The 27,781-nt window shown below is 36.0% G+C and overlaps 1 protein-coding gene across 2 annotated transcripts in view; it reads left to right on the top strand.

The window, feature by feature from the left end:
* LOC145241486 (valine--tRNA ligase-like) overlaps nucleotides 1-27,781 on the top strand; it is a 387,131-nt gene that overhangs the window by 238,903 nt on the left and 120,447 nt on the right. For both annotated transcript variants that reach the window (XM_080104482.1, XM_080104484.1), the window contains exons 13-16: nucleotides 2,009-2,085; nucleotides 3,163-3,253; nucleotides 3,575-3,680; nucleotides 4,024-4,094. In XM_080104482.1, the coding sequence (XP_079960608.1) occupies nucleotides 2,009-2,085; nucleotides 3,163-3,253; nucleotides 3,575-3,680; nucleotides 4,024-4,094 (345 nt within the window). The remainder of the gene's footprint in view (nucleotides 1-2,008; nucleotides 2,086-3,162; nucleotides 3,254-3,574; nucleotides 3,681-4,023; nucleotides 4,095-27,781) is intronic.

Below are 27,781 nucleotides of genomic sequence, written 5' to 3' on the forward strand. Positions count from 1 at the left end.
GAAAAATAGCAGTTGAATATTTTGCTATTTAAAAAGAAAAACAACTGAGTTCCAAAACTTGACATTGGTAATGATTTTTCATGAATTTGGAAATCATTGCCAAAATGGTTTAGTTCAAATCTTGTTTCAAAACTTTGGACTTGTTGCAGTTTCAAAATCACCACCTCCATTTTTCTTTCTTTCTTTGCTCCCGTTGTTCTCTTCGCTTTCCCTTGCCTTAAACAAAGGACATGATTAGCTAACACGAGCTAAACGTATGAACATATTTGAGTTCAGTGAATACATTCACCTTCCCTTTCTTTTTATCATCGACTTTGCTACGCATGTCAGAATTCAAATATATCAAACAAAACAGGCAATTGACTTTTTACTTTTTAGACAAAATTAATGTAAATGGAATCAACAAACGCCCAATCTACTTTTGATTGCATAAATTTTGTTCTGGAATTATTTAGAGTCGTTTGTTTGTCTTATTGGGGGTGACACCGCTAACATCATGCTGGCCAAATGAATACAGCTTGTTTCGGCCCAGTCAGGCATCTCGACCGGGGAGTAGGAGGAGGCTCCCGAAGCGACGACTGATGCTACCAGTCATGTCGACTGAATCCACCAGCCGAAGGATTCCAGCAGTGACAGCAACCATCTCAGCAGCAATTCAAACAGCCCTTATAAGGGCTAAACAACCAGCCCTTATCAGGGCTAATAAGTTTTTTTCACTAATGCGATTCACTACTGCTTACCTCCTGAGACCCACCAGCAGCAAACTTCACTCCCAGTCTCCAGTGCTTCTAGCTCACTCCAGTGGTTTTCTGCTCATTCCCACAGCCTTCCAGCCCTTGGTGCCTCCAGCTTGCTCCAGCGCCTCCAACTTCCTCCTGCAGCTTTCCTGCAACCTTGCCCACACCTCACTCTTCTGACCTGTTACCTCGCTCGCATCTTGTTCCTCCGGTCTGCAACCTCGCTTGCACCTGGCTCCCTACCAACTGTCCGTTCCTTAACACTGATCCTCTGTTCTCAGTGTCGTCCATTTCTTAACACTGACCCCCACGTTCTCAGTGTCCACCATCTGTTCTGGATCGCCCTGATGTCCAGCCAATCATTCCAGACCCAGCGAGCAACCATGAACCACGCTACGTAGAGTAGACCTCCAGACCTTAGCCTCCAGTGACATGCAACCTTCCCAGCGACCAGCATCCAGATCATACAATTTTTCGCTTCCTTTGCAAATAAAAGGCAAACCCTCGTCTTTAACTAAACAACCTGTGTCTGTCATTCTTCTTTGCCTTTTTGCTGTTTACTTTTTGCCTGTGTCTACCTTGTTAGTTGTTGGGTCGATTGTCCCCGGACGACTGGCCCCACAACAAGTGCCATAATTTCATAAAAATGTAAGGCGGAGTTGTACAACCATCACCCCTATGTGTAATTTCTATATTGATAGGGGTTTTTTTTTGTTTTTTTTTTCATTGGATTATTATTGATTGCACACTAATTAACCAAATTATGGGGAAAAAAATCATTATTTCGACATTTGAAAGGGGTGCTCACTTTTTAGTTACAACGTTCTGGTAAATCATTCACCCATTTTGTAACCAATAAAAACGCGGGTATATCAAAACCATAGAAAGTAAAAATGACATGAGCCTACCGCATTTGTAAGTAAGAAATATTTTTGTTTCTTAAGAAAAAAAAAAAAAATAGAATGAACATGACTTTTTGGTGCTAATGCAGAGAGTGATCCGAGCTATTTTTTAAATCGTATTTCCACGTTTAAAGTTTTATGATATGTTTTTTTTATTCAGTTGTAAGAATAGGTACAAACAAAACCCCCTCCCCATGTTAAGAATGGCTTTTTTAATAATAACGTTATTATTTTGCGTTTTTGCTGTTTACTTTTTGCCTGTGTCTACCTTGTTAGTTGTTAGGTCGATTGTCCCTGGACGACCAGCCCTGCAACAGACTTAGAGAATAATTGTTTTATTCCATTAATTTCACAAATTCTTTATCTTAGGATGTCTGTGAAGGCCGATTGACTCTTATTCCGGAGATGCACAAAAAAACATGGTACCGATGGTTAGAAGATGCTCGGTAAATATTTTTACGCATTGAAATTATTTTTCTATTTGACAGAAATGTTCTATTCAAATACAGACTGAACCACATCCATGGAATCGTTAATAAAATTCATAATCGAACCATATTTCAAAATAATAAACTTCAGTCTACTCATGACTTGTTTATGATCAACAGTCTTCGTTTTATCACTGCTCAATAATATGGAAGGGGTGTCCAAATTATTAACAATTTTTTATATCATATTCAGATATGCTTATTACTGAAGACTTTTGGATATTCATGATTGAAACTTGGTGGACAAGTCAAATGTAGACTGAAGTTTATTTGTAGTAAATATAGTTATATTACCAGAAGAATTGTGAATTTTATTAATTATTATGTAAATAGAATTGTTGGGGGATGTCTCTGTAGATTTTTCATTGTTAGTTTCATATAACTGATACAGCCAAAAAGCCTTTTTACTTAAATTCTTGTCTCATCATTTTTATTTTCTTCTCAGGATGCTGTGTTTTGTTTTTTCTTTTTACCAAATTATTATTTTTTATAATTTTGAAAGGTAAATTTAATTATTACAACATCATTTGGTTATCAAGTTATTAATTGAACCAAACTATAACTAATATTTTATTAAAATAATGTTTTAATCTCTATTAATAAAATTAGTGAATGTAAAAAGCTTCCCAAACTTTCACACATGAAGATTTACTATAAATTTAACGTCAGAAATTAATTTCTATTTGACAATTTCCTTTCTAATTTGATAGAAAGTAATTCATTCTCTTTTTTTCTAACTATTAACAAAAGATTAAAGTGTCTGATTTATTTATGAAAGCCCTGAAATACATTGTGGATGATTTTGATTTTGTAAAATAAGATTGTAAGTTCTTTTTGATAATTTACACCATTGGATTTTTGATTTCAATAACTAATCGATTGATAGTAAATAATAAAGATGTGAAGTCTTATAGAAGTGAGAAACACAGACAAAAAATTGGTTACATAAGTGATTATATGATTCATGTGTTTTAAATGTTTTTTTTTATTCATTATATGTAATTTTAATTGAAAATTTTTATTTCCTGTTTTTAGGGATTGGTGTATTTCACGTCAATTGTGGTGGGGTCATCAAATTCCAGCCTATTTTGTTACAGTTGATGATCCACTTATACCAGAAGGATTGGTAAGATATCTTTAAGATTCTTAAACCATTACCAAATTAACAGGAATGTAGTTAGGTTCAGAGAATATTAGAAATTACCACAATCGACCCTATAAAATTTTGTTCACTGAAACTAATGAATAAAGGTGTCATTCTCTTACGAATTCTACACATGAACAAAAGATAAAAAAGAACTAAAATCTGTATTTTTGAAAATTTAGGATAGTGCTGTTGTTACTATCAAACAACCATATCCAAGCAAACAGGAAAAAGTTATTCAGATTTTAAATTGCATTTTATCAACATTATAACTATAAAACTCTTGTCTTTAATTTTTTCTAGGATACAGATGACCATTATTGGGTCAGTGGCCGAACTGAAATGGAAGCGAAGCAGAAAGCGAGTGAACGATTTAATGTTTCTCCTGACAAGATTTCTTTAAAACAAGGTAAGTTATAACCATGCGAAATGCGATGAAAAACTGATTCAATTTCATTTCAGATTTTTTGAGATAAGGATTGATAATTTGGATTATAAATCGCTATAAATCGCATCTTGCCTTGTTATTTACACAATGTTTCAACCAAACTTCTTTACTGCACTCATATTGCTGACTCGAAATGTAAGTGATCCTTATGCTTCACCATGTACAGCTTGTAATTTCTCATCTTTAAATACAAAATATCAACTGTGCGACAAATTTGCAAGTTTTTCACGGTTTTCTTTCACGTTTGATTTACACTTATTTTCTCAATTTGTAATTAAAAACATAATTTTCTATTTTTCTTTAGATGAAGATGTCTTGGATACTTGGTTTTCTTCAAGTCTTTTCCCTTTCTCCATATTTGGTTGGCCAGATCAAGTGAGTCATTTTTTGTTTTAGAATTTTTCAGTTAATTAATTTACATTATTATGACTATTCTCACCTGGGATGTTTTCACAATTTTTCTGCTGATGAAACCTTGATCTTCTTCATGGACCATGGTGTAATGGATAAAGGCATTGATTACAATCAATTCTAAGTGACAGTCTTCCAGAGATTGAAAGTCTTTACTCCAGATGATAATAACAAAAAAATAAAATTTCTACCTGGTTATAGCTGATGGAATAAGAACAATATACACCCATACGTTAAATAAAGGGTTCAGTTTAACTTTAGTATTGTTTCCCAAGTTTGACCCAAATGGATTATTTTGACAACTTGGATATTAAAATAAAGCATTTGGATTAATGTAACCTACGACCTTCTTCAGATGCATCTTGTCAAACTGTATGAAATTTTACAGAACCTTTTATTTAATTCATGGCTGTAACTTTATATCATTCCTTCAGACAGGATGAAAGTGATTCCAAATTCTTAGTATCGCCAGTAGTAAGGATTGTCACTGACTATTACTTAGCACTTTTATTTGTTGCACTACAAGGTGTTCAATTTTGGTATGAATGTTTGTCCTACTCTTTATATAGAGGCTGTTGCACCAAAATTTGGCACCTGACAAAAAAATGAAAAAGGCAATAAAAGCAAAAGTTATATATGCGAAGACCCAATAGTTTATTTAGCAAAAGTTACATGCTACATTTTCTTTCAATATAACTACTCCTGACAGAGGTGGGTGTGAAATAAGTCATGTGATCTTGTCTATAGCAGCAAACACCTTCATATTGCCTTTAGAAAGTTAAATGTTTTGGGTTGCTCGTTGGTCTTGGGCTTCAATCACGCTCCATAAGAAATAGTCAAGACGATTGCAGTTGAGTGAGAAGGATAGCCACAAGTCTGTTGACTCTTGGTGAGGAACATTTTTAAAGAGCCACGGCTGGGTCATCTTGATCTTCTGTGCAGGAACAGTCCTGCTAGAAGGCATAGGTGTATCAGGCAGCGATCCATTCATCCAGAGTTTCACCATGCTCCTCAGTACTTCCTGCTATTTTATTTACTTTTTATCAAGTGTTAGATTTTGTTGCAACTTGTTGTTTTTTAGCGATATTAACAACTCTGAAATGCTGTTATTTTTAGTTTTTCCGCTACCTTAGCCTTTTTTTTTTAAAGTGCTATAAGCTCTTGTTATTCATATATATGTATTTATTTTTATTATTTATTTATTTTTATTATGTATTTATTTTTATTATTAACTAGCCTGGGTGTTTGGAGGTGTGTTGAGCAAAAAAAAAAAAAAAGAAGTAGAAGGCGGGCAGGCTCGAACCCGTGATGCAAAGGCGGAAAAGAAAAAGAAAATCTGACGTCTTACCGCTAGTCCATGGCATGACCGGAAGTCTAAAGCATTCAAACGTCAATGAAAAAAAAAGATGACTTTCAGAAATGGCGTTGCTGTTAAACCTCCGATGAAAGCAAATTAGTTTAATGTAAAGGGAAAACTAGCTCTCCCCCAAAATAGGGGGCACTCTGGCAGTATCCAAATAAATAGTAATTGTCTCAGTATGAAGGGTTTCCCCTACATTGACCAAGGACCAATTACAGAACAGATACTACCCAGCCTGAAGGCCAGGCAGTTGTGTTCCAATAGTTTCGCTTTATTTATACAAAAAAGACAAACACTGGAGACAACGGCACAGTGGCAATTTTGTTTAACTCGATCAAAAAAATATAGAGATGATATCCGTTTGCGAATGTAAGATGTTACGATTTGGGAAGTATGCGAAAACTTCTCACAAAATCTAACCGATGTGTGAGAAGCCTTTTACGCCTGGGTGCCTGGCGTTTAGAGGTGTGTGTTGAGCAAAAAAAAAAAAAAGAAAGCAGTAGTAGAAAAGCAGGCTCAAAGGAGGAAAATAATGTAAAAAATAACATCTTTGCTGTTGTGCCCATCGCCAAACCAGAAGTGACAAATTATTAAATTAAGTCTAGTCAATCAAAAAGACGGGATGACTTTCGAAAATATCGATGAAAACAGCAACTCCTCCCTGTAGAAAAGTACCCAGTTGAGAGCGAAGGAATTAATGTTTTTAACCAATTTATCAATATTTGTCGCCTGAAGGGTTGAGCTTCAAAATGACACTGATCTCGTGAAAATCTGTCGCCTCTATCAAAAGTTTTAGGCAGACATACATAGATACATACATTTAAACAGATAGGTAAGATTTGTATATTAGATTATTATTATGTGCATAAAAGGTACCTTTTATGCACGTAATATTTAATAATAAAAATGTCCCATAAAAAAATAAGGGGCGACTCATGTATATATGAATAACACAGAGTTTATAGTGCTTAAAAAAAAGAAAAAAAATCCCAAGGTAGTGAAAAAAAAAAAAATAACAGCATTTAAGAGTTAATATTGCTAAAAAAAACACCAACAACGATTCTTAAATTTAAATGTGATAAAAAAAAAATTGTGCATTCAAGTGATGATTCATAGTGGCTCATTTGTATAGTATCAGACTGCAGATGCTGGTGTCATAAGTTTGATCCTAACCTAACCTGATGACGACTTAAAAGTTATGCATATATATATATAAATGTAACTCTTGTTTCGTTCGTAATTAATAGTCTAAATAACCACTGGAATGACTGCTTCGGTATTTTAGTATAATATGTTTACTGTACCCATGCATGTTTTTATATATCTCTTTTTAATTATAACATTATACTTAATTTTTCTATAATAAATAGGTGGTTTTCTTTGTACAGATGGGCCATTTTTTTTTATTTGGGGACAATTATTTCACACCACTTGCCATCACGTGACATCACTAAACGGAACTTTTATATACCAAACTGACATTTTTCGTTTAAAAATGGAATTATTTCTCTTTCATTAATATATATATACATATATTTTTTTTAATATTTCGTGTTTTATATATAAAGTACAATTGTTGAATGTTATTCTTTTGATTATATTTGTTTGGGAGAAGCACAATTAAAAAAAAAAAAAGATTAAAACAACCGTAAATAAGCGCATACTTCACAAGTTTTATCGTAAGTTAACGAGCAACCCATAAAAATCTGGTAGCTGAGTGTCAAATCTGCTTAAAATATTGTAAAAAAAAAAAAAAAATATATATATATATATATATATATATATAACCTCTCTCTAACATACTGGCAATAATTTGGTTCCGTCCTTCCCTTGCCTGTTCTAATAAGAGGGATTGATTTACTAGGATTTGTATTAGAAGCTGAGCAAAATTATTTAATTGTTGAATTTTTTGCATTTTGGTTAAATTTGTTAGTTTGCAATCGCTAAAAGTCCACACAAAAAATTGAACAAAAGACAAAATTAAAAAGAATGGTACTCATGCAGAATTAACCCCCCCCCCACACACACACACACACACCAGATTCCAATTAGTTTAGGGTTCGGCCAGCCATCATCACCAGATTCAGCCGAGCGTTGTCCAAATGTTGAAACACTAAATCAATATTTTATTTATTTATTTTGCATGATTAATTAATGATGGGAGTATTTTTTTTTTGTTTATTTTAACATCTGCTGACAAAAAATAATTTGTACATACTCTTGAAAAAAAAAATCAAACTTTCTCTACTTTCAACTATTTACAGTGTTCATATAAAGCATTCATCTTTTCTGTTTATAATAAAAATTCTGTTTTCAAAAAGAAACGTTTACTGCCAGCTTTCTTTAAAAAAAAAAAAAAAGTGCAAGTTTTCCTGAAAAAAAACTTTCACCTAACAATTTATGGCAAAAATAGCGACCCATAAAAATCTGGTAGCTGAGTGACAAATTTGCTTAAAATATTGAAAAAAAAAAAAAAAAAAAAAGTAGAACCTCTAGATGCATTAGAAATTTGGGTATTTTTTTTAGATTAGGTCCACCTCCACAATTTTCTTTTAAATGACAACTTTTAAAGGTTTTCGACTATGCTGACTACGAAAATTGCATTGAAATTTTGCAGAAATAATTAGTTATCGAGATATAAAAAGTTGTATTATGCATTGTATTTTTTGGCGGCCATTTTTTTTACGCATGTGCAATGTCAGTCAGAGATGAGTAGATTTGTTTATGGTGCGCATGCATGCGCGTAAAAATGGCCGCCAAAGAGTACAATGCATAGTACAACTTTTTATATTTCGATAACTACTTACTTCTGCAAAATTTAAATGCGATTTTCGTATTCAGCATAGTCGAAAACCTATAAAAGTTGTCATTTAAAAGAAAATTGTTGAGGTGACCTAATCTGAAAATTTACCTTAAAGTGGGTTGTTTATTTTCTGTATGGAATATACTTCCAAAATAAACTGTGAAAGTTGTTTAAAAAAATAGAAATATTTTTTTTTATTTTTAAAAAAAAACAGTGTTTACAAAATGCCGGCATGCCTTCATGCAGCCATGTTTTTTACGTAATAAAAGCAATAGAATTTTACAAGTTAAATATTTTTCAATTTTTAAACTTTAAAAATCTATCAAAATTTTTCTAGTGGTTCAATTTTTACGATATTTTTAGGGTCAATGTGAAATTTTATGTTTTTTCCAATAAACCAAATATATTTTAGACAAACGTTTTTTTTTTTTTTTTCAAATTCACACACCCATTTTTAAATGTTTATTAAAATTTTAATAACTAATTTGGTACTTGTACAGTTTAGTCAAGACATTAAAAAATGAAAATATTGAAAAAAGTTTAAATTGTATATATCCGTTATGGAACGAAGTTCTCCGAAAAAAAATTTCACTTAATTTCATCAAGTAGTTTTTTTTTTTTTTTTTTTTTTTTTACGGCAGAAAAAACACGTTTTTATGAGAGCGCGTTGAAGGCTTGGATTTAAAAAAAAAATTTGTTTGAATTTTAGAAATGCCAAAGGGAGATGACTCCAATTAAAGTGATGACACCCCTCCCCATCTTTAATACTAGCTTTTCTTCCTAAAAATCGAACATTTTGCTCGGTATCATAACAAATTGCTTTTTCGCTGTAAAAAAAAAAAAAAAAAAAAAAACTACTTGATGAAATAAAGTGAAATTTTTTTTGGAGAACTTCGTTCCATAACGGATACATACAATTTAAACTTTATTTTCGATATTTTCATTTTTTAATGTCTTGATTAAACTGTACAAGTACCATTAATTTATGTGCCAAAGTTTTATATATCACAAATTGAAGATAAAAGATCAATAAAGAAAATATTCTAATTTAAAACAAAAAAAAGGATAGTTTTTTGGAAATTTACCTGTACAGTCCAAAATGTAAAACATTTTTTTAAAAAAAACACTTGTTGATTTTCTTTTTTTTAAAATGAAAGCTCATGTTATGCTTACATCGTCAAGTAAATACCAGACGCTGACGACAAATTTTTCTATTTCATTGAATATTTTCTTTTTTTTTTAGATATTTAAAAAAATAAATTTAGTTGATGAAGAAGTATTAAAATATATCAATCAAAAACTTGTGTATTTTATTAAAAGCATTTTTTAAAAATCGATGAAGCAGATTTTTTTGTTCTAGGGAAAAACTTATAAGTGAATGTGCATTTCTTTTTTAACTACGGAGGATGAAAAATACTAATTTTGGTTAACACACGCAATAAAAAGACATTTATGCCCTTGGACGAACCCATACTCCATAAATTTCATTTTAGCAGCAGCTATTTAATGCTTTGCACAAAACACGTTACAAAAACGCGATTTTCTAGGACTCTCACTCTAAAAAATCCTTTTATTTAAAAAAATACATGGAATTTAAAATATAAATATGGATAAATTCTTAACAATGAAGAATGGAACTACTCATTTAATTGTATTTTTTTAGGTAAGTGATTTTTTTGACATTTATATATATATATATATACATATATTTATAAGCAAGTCAAAATATGTTGATTTTCTTTATATATTTTTTTAAAGAAAACCGCTTTAAAGAAACAAATATTGCATAATTTGCTATTAAACCTGTTATTTTTTTTTAAAATTTTGAACAAGGGTTTTTTGCAATTATGTTTGTTGTTCCTTTGTTATTTATTTTTTCTAAAATCCGATTGCTGCATCGGAAAGGCCAGTTAAAAATACATAATATACTTTGTTATTTTCTTTAATTTAATCCCTTTTTTAGAATTTATTAGACAAAATTTAACTTTTATTTTACCGTGCCAATAAATATGATCATCACTGTATATATATATATATATATATATATATATATATATATATATATATATATATATATATATATATATATAAACATATATATATATATATATAAACAATTTTTGGTCCCCCGACAAAAGGAGGGTGGACCTGTAAATTCACCCTTGCCTTTTCATCCGTTCATCTGTCCACACTTTTCTCAATAACTATGCCTTGGAATTTTTTGAAATTTTGCCCAAACATTAAACATGATATAAGTAAAAAAGTAACAGACTTTCCGAGAAAATTCTAGTTGTCTTCCCTAGGGGTGCCTTTCAGGTCAAAATGTCTAAAATTAACATTTTTGTGCTTATTAAATAAGATTGATGCCTTGGATTTTTATAAAACTTTCTGAAAAATTGTAACTAAATGATTTCTATATAATTTTGTTTGTCTATATTTTGTGATAACTTTTGGGTGTGCCGCAGGGGCTCTTTTAGAGCTAATAAAAACACTCCATTTTTGGGACTATTTTACAATATTTGTCCAAACTTTTCTGTGTATGTCTATTTAGCAGTTTTGCATGGTGCTGAACTTAAATTTAAATATGTGAAGGCCTTGGGGACTTTTGGGGCTAAATGGGGGGGGGGGGGTGATCATTTCTTTTTTTTTTGCATGAAGTCAGAACTCATATTTACATATGAAACCTGCATATAAACCTGCACCATTTGTTCATTTTCACCAGGATTTGACATCCTCTGGAGACTTTTGGGACTAAATTGTGATGGGAGGGTGCTGAAATTCTTCATTTTTTTATGCTTCGTTCACTGTGAACGCATGGGGACCATGCGTGTTTCACTCGTTTTAATAGAATTCATAGCTATCATTTATAATGAACTAGCAGGAAGACTGACGTTGCCCAGGATTGAAAGATGATCAATGAATGTTTCACACTTCCAATACTTTTATTGTCTTTGAAATTGGTGAAATTGCCCATTTTTCAATCAAATTGATTGACTGCTCTAATCAGGAACCCATCGTGGTGCATCAAGAAGCTTCATATACCTTCTCACAATGACTTAGTCCACAATACATTGTAGTCTACATTGCACTGTAGAGAACCTACTGTTGATTTTATAAAATTATTTTTATATAATGGCTTGAATTAAAGTTTAAAATGTAAGTAAAGTTCAGTTATGCTCTCATAATCAGAAATATTCTTTTCAAACGCACTCGTCTTATCAAAGAAGCTACTGTTGATTTTATACTCCATGCATGTCTGCTTGTGTGATGATAAAACTTTTCAAATGTACTTGTAATATTAGGCTGTATAGAGATGTTTGTTTCGATACCTAATTGGAGGCATTTCCGTTACAAAACCTAAGAACACAAAGTACATTTGTGTGAAATTTTAAAGAAGCAGACTCAGCTCTTTCAGAGTCCATAGGGAATGAACTCACACACAGATACACACACAAAGTGCATTTTATATATATATATATAGAAATGGTTTCTATAGTATTAAATTGTATACTAGGTTTACTTAGGTGGTCATTGTCACCTAACATATGTGCTGCTTGTTTGAGACATTTCACTTTCCATTATTTTTCTTTGTCTATAATTTTTCATCCCATAAGAATAGGTGATTTTCCTTTCCTCACTATATGTGATTAGCCATACCCAACTTTTGATTCCCAACTATGGGTTAAATAGAACCCCCCCCCAAAAAAAAAAATATATATATTCTACTAAAAAATTGTTCTTCAGAATCTGATCAGATTCCACTTGACTCTGTCGGCAGGGCATCAGAATATGCCGATTACCGCCTGCAGAGAGTAGAAGTCCCTCAATGGGGCTACCTGTTAGCCATAGGTAGTGACCCGTAATACCTTTAGGACAGGATCCTGGTGGTTGAGAGACTTGGAGGTCAGGTACTCCCACTTTGCCCCTTACTAGGCTAGACGGGCAGTCGGAAGGGCCCGACCCGACCAATCGGCTGGTCATGTCAAGCTCCACCATATATTGCCCACTCCATAAACCTATCATTAACACAATATGCCTATCCCTTCCCCACAAATAACATCTACTTCCTAATATATGGTGGAAAGCGGTGGCTGAGGGTCAATCGACGAAGTGAAATATCTATGACATGACTGCAAACCCTTTAAATTACTACATATCCCATAGTAACATCAAAGGAAAACAGGTGCTCATGAAAGATATCATGTAAATCGAGTATATTATCTTTGTATCCCTGTTGTGGCTGGGCGAATAGGTTTCCCCCAGGCACTTCCCATATAGGGCTCCGAGACGGGTGGGGAGCAAAGATGATGAAAAAAAATAAAATCATAATATGGCTTATTTCCCACAAAAAACACTCAACTACCAAAAAAGAACACACTCTGATGTCTCTGACATCAGCAGCTCTGAAGAAGAGCCAAAAAAAACGAGAAATTCGCCAACATTTATGATCATGGAATCAATGGAGGAAACTCCTTTGAGCCAGTTGTCCCCATTTAGAATTGAAAAAAGTTTTAAAACTTTAAAACCCAAATCTATCAAAAAACAATTTATTGGCAGCCTATTAATTGAGACCTATAATGAAGAAACCAAAAAAATACTGAAACTAAAAATATTTGAAAATATTAAAATCAAATGCTACCTTTATCCAACCCTAAATACCTGCAAAGGAGTTGTGAAAAGTTGCGAACTCTCACTTTGTCCTTTGGAGGAGATCAAGACAAATCTACAGGAACAGAATGTGTTAGATGTTCGTAGAGTCCAAATCAAGAAAGACAATGAGAAAATCAATGCCAACACATACATACTAACTTTCGATTCCCACATCATACCCAAAGAAGTGAAAGTTGGATATATGGAAATAAATGTAGAAACCTACATCCCAAACCCACTTCAATGCTTCAAGTGCCAGAAGTTTGGACACCATCAAGATCGGTGCACACGGTCATCAGTGCGTGGAAGATGTGGGGGAAAGCGGTCCACACATTTACTGCAGAAAAGATTTCAAATGTACCAACTGCCTTGGAAACGATGGCGCTGGCTCTAGATACTGTGAAATATGGAAAAAAGAAATGACCAAACTAAAACATATAAAGAATATATCCTACCCAGAAGCCAGGAAAATGATTGAAACTAAAACATATGCAGATGCATCTAAAAAAACTACTCCAATCAACAATCAAAATGGTCGCATACATGAAACAGATACAACTGACAACAAACTCGATGTCTTAAGCAAATTAATAAAGGAAATTAAAGAACTATTAGGAGAAATGAGGAAAATGAATAGTGCAACAGCTGGAACTAATCCAAAAATAATCTATATATATAAAAGCGAAAATGTATGTATGTACGCTTTTCCTCGATATCCACAAAAGGCTTATTTCAAAGAAGCGCTTGCTTGGTTCACAACTTCTTAAAACTTTTGATATAAAAAGTTTTAAGAAGTTGTGAACCAAGCAAGCGCTTCTTTGAAAATTTATAATAAATTGTAATAATCTATAAATTGTAAAATCTATAAATTGTAATATCTCAGCGTTACCCACAGAGCTTGCCTGTCTATTTAATTTTATTGACTTTCAAACGTTAATTATTCGACATTTCCCACATCGGCACACGTTACATTCGGTTTTCGGTATAAAAAAAAGCGAAACTCGACTCTAATCACAGGCCGAAAGCCAGTTGTCTCAAGAGAGCTAAGTAACGTTTGTTCAATGTCGACTTCGTCATATCAGACGGTAGCTTTCATTTCGCTCCTCCTAATAAACAGGGAGCGGGTTTTTAAAGACAAACAAACCGATTTATTCACCTCATTCCAAACTGTCCCACACAAAATGCTAACTACTGAATACCTATCGCCGTCACGTCAATCAAAAACGCGCACCTGTTTTTTTTTTTTTTTTTAAACACTTTACTATTTTCCAACTCCGCATCGTGAAGGCGTCATTTTTTTTTCATGGGCACCTGTGTTTTTTTTTTTTTTTTTTTTTTTTTTTTTTTCACATTTTCGGGGTTTTTTCACATACCCCGAAAAACACCCGGACAACGCCGGGTACCCCTCGCTAGTCATAAATAAAGACACTACTGAACCAAAAAAAGAAATAAGACCACAAACAATCTCTACAAAAACAACTGAGCAACTATCAAACGCATCACAAATCAGAAAAGAATCAAAAATCCCTCCAGACAAAAAAAAAAAAAAAAAAAAAACCAGGGAAAGAGAGATCCTGACCAAATCCCGAACAAGGACTCAACTGAAAATAGATTTGAAGGATTGGAGACAATGGAAGTAGAACACAACTCCAAATGATCAACAAAATAATACAATGGAACATCAGAGAGACAAACACAAACCTAAATGAACTATTATTAATATTAATAACAAACATAAGCCCAGCAATTGCCTGCCTACAGGAGACCTTCCTGAAAGAAAATAATACTATCAACATAAAACACTACACATCTTACAACTACATAAACAAAGATACGGACAGAGCTTCTGGAGGCACATCAATACCCATGAAGAACGAACCCCCCCCCCCCCAAGACAAATATAAACACAAACTTGTAAGCAATTGCAGTTTCAGTGACTCTACATAGAACCATAACACTTTGCTCAATCTACATCCCCCCAAGAGATACAATCAATCAAACTGAATTAATTCAATTAATAAAACAACTCCATAAACCATTTATTCCGGGAGACCTCAACAGTCACAATGTAATATGGGGAAGTAAAGAGACAAATAAAAAAGGAAAAGAAATAGAAAACATAATAAACAAAAATAATCTATGCCTCCTTAATAATCAAAACTATACCTATATGTACCCGGCAACAGGTACTTTCACCGCCATCAACCTTACCCTATGTGACCCATCCATATATATGGCCTATGATTGGAGAGTACACAATGACACCTGTGGGAGTGACCATTTCCCAATCATCCTGGAAAGTCTAAGTACTAGTACTGAATGAAAAACACCCAAATGGAACCTACATAAAGCGGATTGGGAAGACTTCCAGGAACAGTGCAAAAATCAATTTATAACCAAAAAGAAAGATGAAGATGACCATTTGAACTACTTCATTAAAACGCTCACGAACATAGCAAATAATACCATACCGAAAACAACCAAAACCAACATTCACAACAAACCTTGGTTCACAAAAGAATGCAGAAAAGCTATCAGAACTCGATGAACTGCCTTAAGAAAATTCAAAAAGAACCTAACAAGCGAAAACCTGGATTTCTTTAAAAACAACAGAGCAAAAGCCAGACGAATCATAAAGGAATCCAAAAGAACAACTTGGAGAAATTATGTATCCAAAATTAATGTGAATACCAAGGCAAAAGCGGTTCGGAATATGATGAGGAAAATAGAAGGAAAGCGTAGTAGTACACCAATATCTCACATTTCTAAAGACAACAAAATATTCACAGATCAAAAAGACATTTTTAATAACCTGGCAGATAATTTATCAAGTCTCATGCGACAAACAAACAGAAATTCAAAAAGATTAGAGAAAGAGGAGAAAAAAAGAAAATCCAATTTAAATCACAAAATACTGAAAAATACAACCAACTTCCTACTTTGTCTGAGCTAAAAGAATCTCTAGCTAAATTCCATGACACAGCTACAGGGCCCGATAAAATTTCATACGAAATCCTCAAAAAACTTCCAGAAACCTCAATGAAATACTTACTTGAAATTTTCAACATTATATGGTCCAGTGGAAACATACTTGAGACATGGAAAGAGGCCACAATAATACCAATCCCCAAATCTGAAAACTTAAACATCCAATCCCAATCAAGTAACGCTTCAGTTTCATCGAATTTCAGGCCAATAACCCTAACAAGCTGCATTTGTGAAACCATGGAAAGGATTATAAACAGAAGACTAATTTGGTTCCTCGAAACAGAACCTTATCACAGAATTTCAATCAGGATTCAAGAAAATCCGAAGCTCAATAGACCATCTAGTCAGACTGGAAACCTTCGTTAGAGAGGCCTTTCTAAGGAAGGAACCTCTTACAGCAGTGTTCTTTGACATGGAAAAAGCTTATGATACTGTATGGAAGTATGGTGTTACAAAAGATCTGAAGAAGCTTGGACTAAAAGGCAGAATGACAATTTTTATTGAAAATTTTCTAAAAAAACAGACTGTTCAAAGTAAAAGTTGGCACAACCCTTTCGGATTTGAAGGAACAAGAAAATGGAGTTCCTCAAGGGAATATTCTATCAGTGACCCTGTTCAGTATTCGAATAAATAACATTGTACAAAACCTTAATCCTGGTGTAGACTGCTTCCTATATATGGATGACTTTTTAATATGTTGCAGATCGAAATATATACCTATAATCGAAAGGAGACTTCAATTGTGCCAAAACAAAATAATGAAATGGACAGAGGAAAATGGATTTAAATTCTTGAGGAAAAAAACAAAATGCATGCATTTCTGCAAACTAAAGAACATGCACAATGATCCTGTCCTAACCATGGAAGGAATGCCTATACCCATTACTGACCAGTACAAATTCTTGAGGATTTTTTTTTATAGAAAGTTGACATTCATCCCACACATAAAATATCTGAAAAAAAAATCTAACAAAGCTTTAAACCGTGTGAGAGTAGTAGCGCATACTGATTTGAGGTGCAGACAGGGAAACACTACTTAAACTTTACAAAGCACTAGTCCGCTCAAAGTTAGACTATGGTTTTTTTTTTTTTTTTTTTGTTTTTTTTTTTACAAAGGCATCACCACATTATCAAGGCCCAGAGGCCACTCAAGGATAAGGGTTAAAGAGTGTACAGTAGAAGTTGGTCAATATAGTAATCATTAGTAATGAAAATTTGGTAAATTTAATAACTTATATGGAACGGCTCATCAAGAACTTATTTACTTTAGACTTGAACACAACCATATTGTAGTCAGCCGGAAAGCAGGAAAACGGAAGACAATTCCACAGGCGTGCAGTTCTAAGAAAGAAGCTTTGTTCATGGAATCTACGTTTAGGTTTAGGCACAGATAAAGAGTGGGGGAAATTATTGATAGTGTTTACAGCTAGACGAGTGTTTCTTGTGAAAGTTTGGCGAGGGGGGACCATAGATTGAAGCTCAGTTGAACACTTTCCATGAAAATAACGATACATCAGAGACAAACTCGCAACATCTCTTCTGTGAGATAGAGGTTGCAAGGAGGAGAAAAGGACATCTCCTACGAGGCTACGAAGTCTATTTTGAACTCTATCAAGGCAGGACAAGTCCTTTCTAGCAGCTCCTGCCCAGATGTGGCAACAGTATTCCATCCTTGGACGTACCTGGCTCTTATATAGATAGAGAATAGCATCAGCAGTGAGATATCTACTGGATCGATAGAAAGATTGTTTGTTTTATATATGGATCAACTCGAACACCATATATAAAAGGCCTAGACCTTATACACCATACCGGCCTAAGATTGGCCCTAGGAGCATACAGAACCTCCCCCGTGAACAGTCTATACTCAGAAGCGCACGAACCCCCTCTAGACCTAAGGCGAGAAAAGTTAGCTCTTCAATACTTACTTAAACTCAAATCCTGCCCAAACAACCCGGCACACCAATGCACCTTCTATCCAAAATATGAAGAACTCTTCAACATGAGGAGAAAAACCATAAAAACTTTTGGTCTCCGAATGAAGGAAAGCATTGAAGAATCCAAAATACCAATCTCCAGCATTCACAACTTCATACTACCTAAAACGTCCCCATGGACCATGAAACAAGCAGAAATAAAACTGAATCTAAACAAAAAGTCTAAATTTACCACAAACCCTATTGAATACCATGACGAACTTCAACATTTAAAATTACAATATCCAGACTACACCTTTCTCTACACAGATGCGTCCAAAAGCAACAATCATACCGGATGTGCAACAACCTACCATAATACCACAATGAAGAAAAAAATTAAAAATGAAGCATCTATAATAACTGCAGAGACTATAGCTATCGACCTAGCACTTGACATAATTTCAGAATTTAACTACTAAAAACTTCATCATCCTCACCGATTCTCTATCAGTCTTACTATCTATACAAAACCAAAAACAAGAGAATCCACTAACAATAAAGTTACTAGAAAATATTAATATCCTCTCAACCACTAAAAACATTATTTTTGTCTAGATTCCCAGCCACGTGGGACTCAAAGGCAATCGCAGGGCAGATACAGCTGCAAAAAAATCTTCACATCTCCCAACTGACAATTATAAGATTCCTCATACTGACCTTAGACCCCAGATAAAAAGCACACATACAAAGAAAATGGCAACTACGATGGAATCAACATGAAAGCAACTAACTATACTCCATAAAACCTAAACTTAAGGAATGATGTCCAAACACCAAAAGATCACGCCGAGAAGATATAATACTGACTCAACTACGCATAGGACACACCAATATAACCCACTCATATATACTCAATGAAGAATCGGCTCCAGAATGCATCCCATGCCAAGAGAGGCTCACAGTGGAACACATCCTAGTTAAATTAGGGGTAGGTTATAGAAACAAAATTTTTCAAATAAATGCCAAAAGTGGCTTATTACCTTCATTTATATGTAAATAGATGGGAACAAGTGATTTTTTTCAAAACTGGTCAAAATTGGAGGGTCGCTGGCCCCAAACGTGATTTGACTGCGTCAACGTGTGAAAATGGCCCAAATTTCACCCCCGAACACACTTAATCATTTATTGAAAGCCACAGGGTGCATTTTTTGACTATAAATGCATTTATATCATTAAATCTAACATTCCCATTGGCTATCCCACAAGTATAGGGCTTTTTAGGGTATCTCAGAGTCCAAAATGGGTCAAAATTACCCCAAAATTAGCCAAAAATGGTCGGAAATCACGGATTTTCCAAAATGCACCTCCCAAGCCACACAGGGTGCAATTTTTGACCATAAATGGCTCTATATCATTAAATCTAACATTCTCACTGGCTATCCCACCTATATAGGGCTTTTCAAGGTATCTTAAGGATCCAAAATGGGTCAAATTTACCCAAAAATTAGCCAAAAATGAACGAAAATCACGGATAATCCCCAAAATGCAGGTATTATATCTCATCGGGCTCCTATAAACACTCCTGTAGTTAAATGTACTGACCTTGCCCCAACCAGAAAACTACTATGTGGAAAATAATATGGAGGACCTTTTTGAAAAAGTCAACCCAATGAATATCCTATCATACCTAAAAAAAAAAAAAAAGTAAATCTATTTATGAAAACCTAAAGACATCCATATATACATACTCAGCTATAAATACAACATCTGAAATATGCACACAACTAATCTCTTTTGAAAAACTCTTCCGACTTTTAATGGCCAAAAAAAAAAAAAAAAAGGCTGAAAAAGTCGTTAAACCCATTCAATCCAATCCAACTTTTGATTATTTCCACATAATTAAGGCCATCTGATTTTTTTTCTAGCTTTACTTATAGTGAGCTGCATGTTTCACCTTTTTAAGTTTCCACGCTTGCATAAAACTGCATACACATAGTACAAGGTTTGAGTTGGACAAGATTTTCAGTCTCTCCTGGATAGTGTTCTGATGTTATATAAATTACATATCGTCTGTGGTATCCTTTTATGTTTGATCACGATTTCTGGGAGCTGATAATACGCTCTCTAGATAGTTATTTTGGTGGAGGATTTATTTTAGCTTGTCCATCTCATCTTGATATTGATATCAATCCTCATGTAAAAAATCCCAAAACAAAATATTTCTAAATCCGACAAGATGCACCTGAGGAAGGTTGGAGGTTACATCAACTGAAAGTTTGTGAAAATAACAACCAAGATGAGAATTGTAGTCAGAATAATCCAAATGTCACAAATATCATTTTTGAATTTTTATTGGGAAAACTTATGTAAAAATGATTAACATATACATAGGTATCCGTTGGGGGACTAGCCAATCCACTAGAGATGAACTCTTCTGAACTGTAGAAATAGACTGAAAGATATGACTTGGTGTGGTCTGTGCACTTTGTAGTATGCCATCTTGGCGGAATGTGTTATGACTATTGCTCTTTGTATATTCTGTTTTCATTTTAATATATTTTACTTTTCTAACTCATATCTGTGTCTTAGAGACCCTTCTGAATCACATCAATTTGGTGACAAGTGATTCAAATTTACAAATATGATATCCACAACAATTTCATGGATGAGGATTTAAGAATTCATACAGAAATTTAGATTTAAAATACCTCAGTGTTCCACAACAACTTTTGACATCAAACACTCTAATTCATAAAAGTGATGCTCAGTCACAAGAACTTTGACAAAATAGAAAAAAGGACCAGCATCAAAAGTTTCAACAGGAAAAAAGGCAAAGGATAAAATTTATCCCAGCAATTACGAAATCTATCAAATAACAGAAATGCTCTTGACATATTAAAAGCCTTCGATAAGGTATGGCATAAGAGCCTACTTCACAAGATTTCCAGCTGCGGTATAACTGGAAATGTTTTCTCAATCATTAAATAATTTCTCTCTGAAAGGCTCAGAAGAGTAATGGTTGATGGGGCAGAAATCAGAGGCCCTCAAGAGTCCATCCTGGGCCCACCTCTCTTCCTGATCTACATTAATGATCTCCCAAACACATACTTAAATCATTCGTAGATATTTATGCTGATGACACTACCATCTATGGTAACTGTGACGGTACCACGAGCCTGTTTCTTGACGAGAACCTCCCTGTACGGTACCAAGGTTGGAGTTCTCAGAGAAAATCCCAAGGCCGGGCACGCGTTTTAAGAAAAAGAAAAGTTTGACGGGTACCGACTGCAAATTATGCGGTCTCTATGGTACAGTGTCCAGGTTCAGACCAGAATCGTCGTGGAATATACTCGAGGCATTCACGGGCGGCAATGTAAGGCAAACAAAAGAGACACAAGTCGACACGGGTATGAGAGTTATTAAATCAACAATTTATTTAAACAAATTGAACCGGGTAAAATGTAACTACGAAAACAGAACATGCAACTGAAATCATAACTGAAATAACATGAAAAAAAAAAGAATAAAAGAATATATACATGCAGACAATGATTTGGGACAAGGAGAGGGGGGGTGATATTTCGATTGTCTTAGGAAGGTTCTTTTTGTTCTCTTCGATGAGAATCAACGAGATATGAGTGATACTCAGAGAGGGGGGGTCACACTGAAAGTCTCAAGATATAGAGATAGTTTTTCCCTCTTTCCTCTATTTTTTTATTCTCTTTTCTCCCCCCCCCTTTTTTTTCTTCTTCCCTTTTTTTCTTTTTTATAGTCAATGATATGTTACTTATGGGCCGATCAACAGGGGGGGGGGGATTCAGCATTTAGGAAAAAAACCTTAGTTCGAGGGTTGCTTTTCTTTTCCCCATTTTTTTTTTCTTTTTCCTTTTTTTCATGGGGCATTCAACAGTTCACATAATTGATCGAGCAAAAACAATTTAGAAAGAGTTACTTAACTTCTTTTGTTGAGTCGTCGTTCGATTCACCCGAAGCTTCTTTCCCTTTTATGAGGTGCTGGTTTGAAGGATCGATTCTCGTGAATTCCAATCCATTTATGCTAAGGTGGATATATGTTATTCCTTATCAGCACGGCGTGAATTCCAATCGATTAGTGCCAAGGTGGGTATATATTGTTCCTTTGTGGCACGATACGAGTCGACGAGATGTTTTTCTTTTTTTTTTTCACCATGCGAATCAACCGCGGTGTTTCCATTTTTCGAGCAGAATGCCCCCACACATGTTTCCGTGTCCACCGCCTTCATCGAACTGCCTTGATTCTCCCGCGTTTTTCTTGTTGGCGACAGTTGAAGGTCATTGCGTGGGTGTAGAAATCTAGGTCGCTCGGCCAGCCTCATTTTGACTCCGTCTGCTAAGGATTGGGTGTGGGAAGGGGTGTCTTCTTAATTGATATATATGAAGGGTGTGAAAATGTTTCTCTTAACACCTTCCTCCATAAGAGAAAAAAAAAGAGAATTGTTCCTCTTTTTTTTTTTTGATATTTATATGTATTTAAAATAAAGTTACTCGTATGAGACAAGAAAATAATATTTGAGATTAAGGACACCAACTTGTCACTCTAAAGAAATGATGTTCGTGGAGTTTCCATCACTTTTTCCTACAGCTATTTTATGAATTTTCCCCCGCCCCTTTTCTTCCCTTTCTGTTTCGAATCTACGTGATAAGGCGTCCGCTATTACGTTATCCCGACCCCTTACGTGTCTGATGTCTAGGTCGAATTCCTGCAATATGAGACTCCAGGAGAGTACTCACCGGTTTTTATTTTTCATTCTATTGACGTATATCAATGGGTTGTGGCCTGTGTATAGGATAGTCGGGCCATGCACCGAGGATACATAGACTTCAAAATGAGATAAACTCATCACTAACGCCAAAGCTTCCTTCTCTATTGTGGAGTAGGATTTTTGAAACTTGCTCAGTTTCTTTGAGTAATAACTGACTGGGTGTAGTTGATCATCCTCCCCCATTTGTAACAGTACTGCTCCTATCCCGCTATTGCTGGCATCTACCGCCACACTGAAGGGTTTGTCAAACGATGGAGCCTTTAACACTGGCTCGCTGCTTAACATTAGCTTGATCTTCTCAGCTGCTTCTTGACATTCGGGTGTCCATTAAAATCGCTTGTGCTTTTTCAACAGCTCTGTCAGTGGCGCAGTGAGACATGCAAAATTCCTGCAGAACCGGCGGTAATACCCTGCCATGCCCAGGAATCTCCTTAAACTCCTAACATTTTTTGGTATGGGATAATTCTTTATCTCTTCTACTTTGGCCTTTGCTGGGGTGATCTTCCCATGGCCAACCACATGCCCTAGATATTTGACCTCGGCCTGGCAGAACTCTGTTTTAGCTAAGTTTATGGTTAACTTGGCCGTTCTTAACCTCTTAAATACTTTTTCAATTGTTTCGATATGTTCTGCCCATGTGTCATTGTAAATGACTATGTCATCGACATATGTATCTACGTTTTTAATCCCAGCAAGGCATGTGTTCATCAGTCTTACAAATGTTGCTTGGGAATTCTTCATCCCAAATGGCATTACGCGATATTGGTATGCTCCTTCTGGGGTTACAAACGCTGATATTTGCTTGGCTCTCTCGGTTAGAGGCACTGCCCAGTATCCCTTAAGAAGGTTGCATTTGGTGATGTATTTGGCATGTCCTATCTTATCTATACAGTCGTCTATTCGTGGCATAGGGTATGCGTCTGCCTTGGTTATCGCGTTCACTCTGCGATAATCTGTACAGAATCTCACTGTTCCGTCCGGTTTATCGACCAGCACGCACGGTGATGCCCATTCACTTTGACTGGGCTCTATTATCTCGTGTTCGAGCATGTAGTCTATCTCCGTTTTCATTATCTCTAATTTCTTCGGACTTATGCGATACGGATGTTGTTTAATTGGTTCGCTCTCCTTTAGCTCAACGTCGTGCACTATTGCTCTTGTGCGCGTAGGTGCGTCAGCAAATAGGTCGCTATATTCTGTTACCATTCCTTGTAACTTTTGCCCTTCTTTCGGCGGTAAGTGTGCAAGTTTGCACCCTAGGTTACTCATTATCTCCGAATTCTTTAACTTAATGGGTGGGTCCTTTTCTACAGGAAGATCTCTTTCGGGGTACTCATCACTTACAGCTTCATTGTGACACTGTGCTGTCAATATTGATTTTTCTCCCGCCCTCCTGAAATATTTTTTCATCATGTTCACATGACATACTTGAGTTTTGTTTCTACGCTTGCGGGTAGATATCTTATACTTTAGTGGGCTTATCTTTTCAGTAATTGTGTACGGTCCCTGATATTTCGACTTGAATGGTTGACCATTCAGGGGTATGAGTACTAACACTTCCTCTCCTTCTTCGAACTTTCTATCTACTGCCTTTTTATCGTATGTGGTCTTCATGACCCTCTGACTACTTTCTAGGTGGGTCTTAGCTAACTTCCGTGTTTCGGCTAAGGTTTGTCGCATTTTAGTGACGTAATCCGTCATGTTATTTGGCAAGGGTTCATCGCTGACCCATTTCTCTTTTATCATTTTTAATGGTCCTCGTACCTGATGACCGAAGACTAGATCAAAGGGACTGAACCCCAACGAGTCTTGGACGGCTTCTCGAGCTGCGAAAAGCACAAATGGGATCCCCTGATCCCATTCGGCATCGTGTTCCATACAATAGCCCCTGAGCATGGTTTTCAGGGTGGCGTGGAAGCGTTCCAGAGCCCCTTGCGATTGAGGGTGATAAGCGCTGGATTTTATGTGGGTGATTCCCAGTTGCTCCGTAGCCTGCTCGAATAACCTCGACGTAAAATTAGATCCTTGGTCTGTCTGTATGGTTCTGGGTAGCCCCATTTTAGTGAAAAAGTTTATCAGGGCATCTACCACCTTTTTCGTTGATATGTTGCGCAGTGGGATCGCCTCTGGAAACCTTGTGGACGCGCACATTATAGTTAATATAAATTTGTGTCCTGTTTTGGTTTTGGGTAGCGGTCCTACACAGTCCACTATTACCCTACTAAACGGTTCTTCCACTGCCAGTATAGGTTGGAGTGGGGCCGGGGGAATATTCTGGTTGGGTTTTCCAGTCTTTTGGCACGTCCCACAAGTTCTACAGAACGTTTTGACATCTCCCACAATTCCTGGCCAGTAGAAATGTCTGGTCAACTTTTCTAGGGTCTTGTTGACACCTAGGTGGCCCGCCAGTGGTATCTCATGTGCCACTTTCATGATATCCTTTCGATACATGTCGGGTACCATTACTTGTTCCCGCACAGTATCTCCCGACTCTCCCTTTGTCTTGGGGGCATTCCATTTCCTCATTAGTACGCCCCTATTGAGGAAATATTGACTTTTTGATTTGTTAGGATATTCTTCTCCAACCCGACAGAATAAGGGTTTTAGGTCGCCGTCATTCTGTTGCTCCTTGATCAGCACTTGTCGTGGCACGGGTAAACAAGGTTGGGGTGTTACCACCGGTCTCGGTTGTTTTTCCCCTGACGGCTTGTCTTCTACATTTCCCCTCTCTATCGCTCTACTTCTTGTGGTCACCCCTATGGGTTTCCCGTCTTGATATTTCGCGATGTCATTTCCTAGTATCATGGCTACCCCTGTCATTGGTAATTCGTCAATTACGCCTACAGTTATTTCTCCTGAGCCCCAATCCGACACTAAGTGGACTTTAAATAGTGGAATCGTTATGGGTCTGTTTCCTATGCCCCTTATCGTGGTCGCTCTACCTGCGGCTCTTGTCGCTTCTTTAGGCATGCATCCTCTTTTCACTAGGGATTGGATGCTCCCGTGTCCCTGAGAATGTTAATGGGTTCCCCTTGACCTTCCTTATCTCGCGCGATATATCCTTTCGATATGAAGGGTTCGTACGTTTCATCTATTCCCTGAGATATCGCCCCTTGTGGTTTGGCTGGGGTATTCCGATTCATCTCCGTGAATCGTTTCGCCTGACACTTCGCAGCTACATGACCTGGCTTCCCACAGTTGAAGCATACTATAGGTCTCGCTTCCCATCCCAGTACTGGTCGGTTGGTTGTGTTGAGGGGATTTCTGATGGGTACTCGTGGATTTTCGTACAGTGTCTTTACTGCACAATGTTCCCTGACCTGTGACTGCATGGGTCCCTGTAGTTTTGCCCTGCTTCTCTTGTGAGTCAATATGTATTCGTCGGCTGCCGTGGCTATATCGATTGCTGTTTCAGCCTTTTTGTCGGTCAGGTGTATCCTCATGTCATCGGGTATGCAGTTTTGAAATTCCTCAATTAACATGAGTTGTTTCAATTTGTTGAAGTTACCCTCTATGTTTTTGGCATTGCACCACCGATCAAAATAATTCTCTTTGAGTTTAACGAACTCTACGTAGGTTTGTCCCTCGCTTTTCTTTGAGTTTCTGAACTTCTGTTGATAAGCTTGTGGGACAAGTTCATAACTTTTAAGAATTGCTTCTTTTACTACCTCGTAATCGGCACAGTCTTCCGCTGGAAGTGCCGCATATGTCTTTTGGGCCTTACCGCTTAATGCCGTTTGTAACAGCATTGCCCAACACTCTTGTGGCCAGCCCATATTTAGGGCGGTTCTCTCGAAGTGCGCAAAGTAATCGTCCGCCTCCTTTTCTACAAATTTTGGGACCAATCGCACTTGTTTAGTTATGTCGAATCTGTTTTGTCCGACTTGCTGTGGCTGGTGAGCTATACTTAATTCGCTCATCCTAATCTCTTGCTCGATTCGAGCTTTTTCTACCTCGGCTTTCGCCATTATTCTGGCTTTCTCTAATTCGACCTGATCAGGAGTCATGGTCGTTTTCTCCGCCGGTAAATCTTCCAGCACTTCTTCATCGAAGCGGTCATTGTCTACCATGTGCTCAGCTATTATTCTCATTAACTGGCTTTTCCTCATAGCTCCCCCAACCTCTAGGTCTAATTTCTTTCCTATTACTATTAGATCATCTTTTTTTAATCTATATAATTTATCTGCGGATGGATCTTTAAGGAATTCGTCGGTGTCCGTCATTTTGCCTTACCGTCCGTGTATAATGCACAAGTACAATCACGAGGATTTTTTTTTTTTATTCAAGCAAGGAAATTACACTTGCTTGGTGTATAACTGATCTATGGAGAGCCCCCATGTGACGGTACCACGAGCCTGTTTCTTGACGAGAACCTCCCTGTACGGTACCAAGGTTGGAGTTCTCAGAGAAAATCCCAAGGCCGGGCACGCGTTTTAAGAAAAAGAAAAGTTTGACGGGTACCGACTGCAAATTATGCGGTCTCTATGGTACAGTGTCCAGGTTCAGACCAGAATCGTCGTGGAATATACTCGAGGCATTCACGGGCAGCAATGTAAGGCAAACAAAAGAGACACAAGTCGACACGGGTATGAGAGTTATTAAATCAACAATTTATTTAAACAAATTGAACTGGGTAAAATGTAACTACGAAAACAGAACATGCAACTGAAATCATAACTGAAATAACATGAAAAAAAAAAGAATAAAAGAATATATACATGCAGACAATGATTTGGGACAAGGAGAGGGGGGTGAGTGATATTTCGATTGTCTTAGGAAGGTTCTTTTTGTTCTCTTCGATGAGAATCAACGAGATATGAGTGATACTCAGAGAGGGGGGGTCACACTGAAAGTCTCAAGATATAGAGATAGTTTTTCCCTCTTTCCTCTATTTTTTTATTCTCTTTTCTTTCCCCCTTTTTTTTTTCTTCCCTTTTTTTCTTTTTTATAGTCAATGATATGTTACTTATGGGCCGATCAACAGGGGGGGGGATTCAGCATTTAGGAAAAAAACCTTAGTTCGAGGGTTGCTTTTCTTTTCCCCATTTTTTTTCTTTTTCCTTTTTTTCATGGGGCATTCAACAGTTCACATAATTGATCGAGCAAAAACAATTTAGAAAGAGTTACTT

The sequence above is a fragment of the Euprymna scolopes genome, chromosome 20 (assembly GCF_053919585.1).
Source record: "Euprymna scolopes isolate OS-2025 chromosome 20, ASM5391958v1, whole genome shotgun sequence".
NCBI classification, from domain to species: domain Eukaryota; kingdom Metazoa; phylum Mollusca; class Cephalopoda; order Sepiida; family Sepiolidae; genus Euprymna; species Euprymna scolopes.